Genomic DNA, 4,506 nt, shown 5'->3' with positions numbered 1-4,506 from the left:
TGATGTTAAAAGTATTTTGTGATAACATCCTTGCACCAAAATCAATCTAAAAACCTAAAATCAATCCAGATCTATGGGATCCCATGTTGTTTTCTTTGTTCAGCTACTGAGCTGATTTTTTAACAGCTACAGGGTATCCAAAAATGAGAGTGGTGGGGAAATTTTTTTTTTCATTTGCAAGTTTGTGTTTCTGCAGAGCTTGTATATGCTTTCCTATTAGAAGGAACCTGCCTCAGTCTCATTTAGTCAGCCTCTCCATACCTCCCTTCAAAAGTGCAACTACCTTAGTATTTTGGAGTGATCTTTTACTTTCACCATACAGGATATCATAGAAGGAATCTAGAAAAGCTGCAGTGTTTCTCTCCTGCCCTCATTTATGATGCTATAAATTAGCTCAGCCTTCTGCAGTCATCTGTGATTTCAGCTGGGTCTTGGTCATGTAGAAGTCATCCTTCACACATGTGCCTACATCCTGCACATATTTATGCTGGATGCCTAGAGGCTACACTGGCTTAGCATCATTAACAGAGAGGCAGGGTTTGCCAGTGGCATTCATGAGATGAGCATTCTGCAATTTTAACAACTATATGAAATTGTGTATGCCCAGTGCCATGTTCAAAGTCTATTAGCTTTTCTTTCTTTTGATCAATTTTGATCTCTGTTGGATGCCTTAAAGAATCACTTTATGATTAGGAGGTTGCCTTTTGTCTACAAAAAAGTTATTGACCTGTCTTTGCTTCATGTTCTACCCAGATCTACAGCAAGATCCAAGATGGGGGACAACATATTCAATTGGGACGATATTGTGCTTTCAGGCATTCTAGATAACTATAGTTATTCCTTGAATGATACTCCAGATTACCTAGATGGACTTACAGAACCTTGCAAACTACAGCATACAACAGTTACAATAAAATATATTGTAGCATTTATCTATTTTCTAGTCTGCATTTTGAGCCTACTGGGCAACTCCTTGGTGATTCTGGTGGTGAGCTACAGCAAAGGAAATCATTCTGTTACTGATGTTTATCTCCTGAACCTGGCTATTGCCGACCTTCTCTTTGCAGTCACCTTGCCCATCTGGGCTGTGTATCGAGCTCATGAGTGGATCTTTGGCACCTTCATGTGCAAAATCGCCTCAGTCCTGAAGGAAGTCAACTTCTACAGTGGTGTTCTCCTATTGGCCTTTATCAGTTTTGATCGTTATTTGGCAATCGTTTATGCTACTCGGGCAGCCACTCAGAAGAGGCACTGGGTCAAATTTGTCTGCATCGGCATTTGGCTCTTTGCCTTCCTCTTCTCACTTCCTGTGATCCGCTTCCGGGACGTTTTTACAGTCTCAATTCCCCCACACAGGGTTTGTTATGAGAACATTGGTGGGAATCAAACAACTAAATGGAGGGTAGTACTGAGAATTTTACCTCAGGTGTTTGGTTTTCTCCTCCCCTTGACTATCATGATTATTTGCTATGGAATAACAGTGCACAGACTCTACCAGACAAAAAATAAGCAAAAGAAGAAGGCAATGAAAGTAATCTTGGCCGTAGTGCTGGTCTTCGTGATCTCTTGGCTGCCTTATAACATCGCCCTTCTTTTTGATACTTTGTTGAGGGTTCATTACATTAAGGAGACCTGCTCTATTCGAGACAGAATTGATGATGCTTTGTCAGCTACCGAGATGTTGGGAGTTGCTCACTGCTGTATCAACCCCATCATATATGCCTTTATAGGACAGAAATTCCGGAACAACTTCCTCAAGATCTTGGTCTCACAAGGTATTATCAGCAAAGAGATCCTGATTCGATATAGGAGGGGATCAGGCTTTTCATCTTCATCTGGTAACACTTCAACTACCCTGTAATAAACTTGCTTGGCAGAAGAAAAGGCAACTGAAAACATTCTTTGTCTGGACAACCTGGAATCTTCTGTGGTGATACATCAAAAACTGTAGAGATGACATTTTGCTTTGCTCTGGGAATGCTATTAATGTTGTTGTTAAAAGCTCCGTTTATTTCTCTGAAAAGAAATTTCTCTGAGTTGTGTGATTGGTCTTTTGATTTCCTTCCTTCCCCTAATTTTGATCACTTTTCTTATTTTAATATGGTGGTTGAGGACATTGGCTCCCTAAGCAATGTATTAAGAACTGTACCTACTTTGATATAAAAGCTTGACTTATGGATTGCAGCTGAATAGATTTTGCATATAATCAAATTACATTTAGATTTGACTTCAGCTTCATTAAGGATTTGTCTGTTAAACAGGTTTTATTGCAAATGGACCCATTTATATCAAATTATTACACAAATGACCTAACTTTAATCACATGACATGCATTTGGTTTTAACAGAAATTTGGATTTAATGGTCCCAGTCTCACCCACATACTGAGGAAGTGGGGGGAGATGTTTTTTTTAATTTATTTATAAATAAGCTTTAATTGACCACAAGTGCAATTGCAGGCACAAACTGGTTGAATATTGGAACATCTGTTAAATCAACCAGTACTTCCCTCTGCTGATAGAAGGTGCTTTGTAAATAATTTAGGCAGTTCTGATAGGAAAGAATTGCCTTGGACATCTTTCTATAGTCTCTCTATTTGTATCAATTCTAAAGAATGATTTTAATCCTAACATGTCATTGACAAAGTGCAGTAATTCAACCTTCAACTTATTTCATATTTTGTCCCATATTTTTTATGAATGCTGTCATAGAATCCATAAATAATTATAATACATCCAAAATAATTTAAACTGTAAATTGGCATATCTCTGAACCAGAAATATATTTTCCTCAAGAAACTATTCAGAGAAAGATGCAACAAAAGATGCAGTGTGTTTCATACTATTTAGGGCTACTTGACTTCCATTCTCCTGTTATAGACTCTTACATGGCGGCTCTTCATTCTTTAATATGTATGATTTTTTTAGCTAGGAGAAGTCTTTCTGAACTTTGATCTGAACCAGAGATGCTGTCCTCTCAAGTTCCATCTTTTCATAATTAATATCCCAGAAGGATTACTTAAATTCTGTGAGATTGCTTAAATGGGGGAATTTAAACAGGTGACCTTATATAACTCTTTGATTTTCCACAATCTTGTGTTTTGTTGATGGCACAGCCTAGTATTAGGCTAAATGAGGCTACCACTGTTGGTGTTGACGTAGAAGATGTAGCATTGCATTGCATTGGCATCCTTCAGTCTCAAAAGATATCATGCTCTGGAAAGAGGTCAAAGCTGGAATGTCCTCTCCAGCACTGGGTAGATTAATATGGAGGATAGACTATTACCCAAGCAGCAGATCCCTCTTTCCACATTGCTGAAATAGTCCAAAGGAATGGCAGAGCTGATATGATTGGTTCCACCTGCATTGTAGATAACAGAAATATCCTGTGCTTCCTACTGCATGAACAGTAGAAATTTGCCTAGTTTTTATTAGCTTATTAATAAGTAATTAGAAGCTTTTTGTAAGCTATGAATTAACTTTAGACAGAACTATTAGTTGCCCTTTGCCTACTAGGGGACAATTTTAACACCTGCCAGCAAGAGCTAGAGGGGGCGACCAAAAACACTCCATAGGCTGACCACAAATGTCTACTGTATAGACTAACAGGTTGTAGATGTGTCACTCAACTAAGGCACCTTGCAAGCAAACCCATTACTGGATTCAAGGAAGGTGACATGGAATTTAGCTTAAGCAATGGTTAGAGGTGTCCAGAGAAGAATCCCTGGAAGTGCAAAGTCTATCATTAGCATAATAAAAAAATATACTGAGGGGTAGTCAATGTTTATGATAATGAAGTAGGATTAACTAATTAATAGAGTATTATGGGATGACTTTGTTTTGTGCACATGTGTGATTATCAAGTAACTTTGTAACCAATTGGCAATTCTCTTACTTTATTTCCAGTGGTAAATTGTATTAAAAAAAAACTAAACCTGATTTTTATTATGCTCCTTGGATGTGAAACTCAGAAGTGTCTTCTTCTGCTTCTGAACAGAAATAAAAGAATTTCCTTGATCTTGTGTGGACATTAGCTTCTTCACAATGGGTTCTTGTATCTAGCCAGCCTTCTGGCCAACACTATAGCAATATAGGAGATAGCGGTACAGGTAATGTAGATAACTTCGGAATCTGGAATGATCTGGGTAAATGGTCTTATGTTCTCCACAATACATAATCAAACATTTCTCTCTTATTCCTGTCTGCCATTCCATGCAGACTTCAATTGCTTCCCTGTTCCCGATCTTTTAGAGTAAATGAGAGAAACTCTTTGCTAGTCTGGGGAGGGAAATATTCTAAAACTTTCTGTTTCACAATTTAAATTCACCCCAGTGAAAGGACTCTAAAGAACACTGCTCTTATGCGAAGCATAAAGTATGCACTGTTTATTCCAGAAAAGTTTAAGCTATCTAAAAAGTTTAAATAAAAGAAAGCCTCTCCAACCATGCACATGATGCGTGAGTTTTTTCCTAATTATAAGATTTTTGAAAATTAAGATTTTTTTAAAA

General features: G+C 37.7%; 1 protein-coding gene across 1 annotated transcript; it reads left to right on the top strand.

Annotated features, from left to right (window-relative positions):
• Nucleotides 1–772: 772 nt before the first annotated feature.
• On the top strand, nt 773–1,861 carry LOC116504672 (C-X-C chemokine receptor type 2-like). Its single transcript, XM_032211845.1, has one exon. It carries the CDS (start codon nt 773–775, stop codon nt 1,859–1,861), a length of 1,089 nt encoding a protein of 362 aa, XP_032067736.1.
• Nucleotides 1,862–4,506: the final 2,645 nt, after the last annotated feature.

This window comes from Thamnophis elegans, chromosome 1 (assembly GCF_009769535.1).
Source record: "Thamnophis elegans isolate rThaEle1 chromosome 1, rThaEle1.pri, whole genome shotgun sequence".
Classification (NCBI taxonomy): domain Eukaryota; kingdom Metazoa; phylum Chordata; class Lepidosauria; order Squamata; family Colubridae; genus Thamnophis; species Thamnophis elegans.
Note: the sequence above shows the minus strand (reverse complement) of the source record. Positions and strands in the feature narration are given on the sequence as shown.

Excerpts from the sequence above, each read along its gene's own strand:
- LOC116504672 (XM_032211845.1), top strand. The coding sequence starts at position 773 with ATGGGGGACAACATATTCAATTGGGACGATATTGTGCTTTCAGGCATT.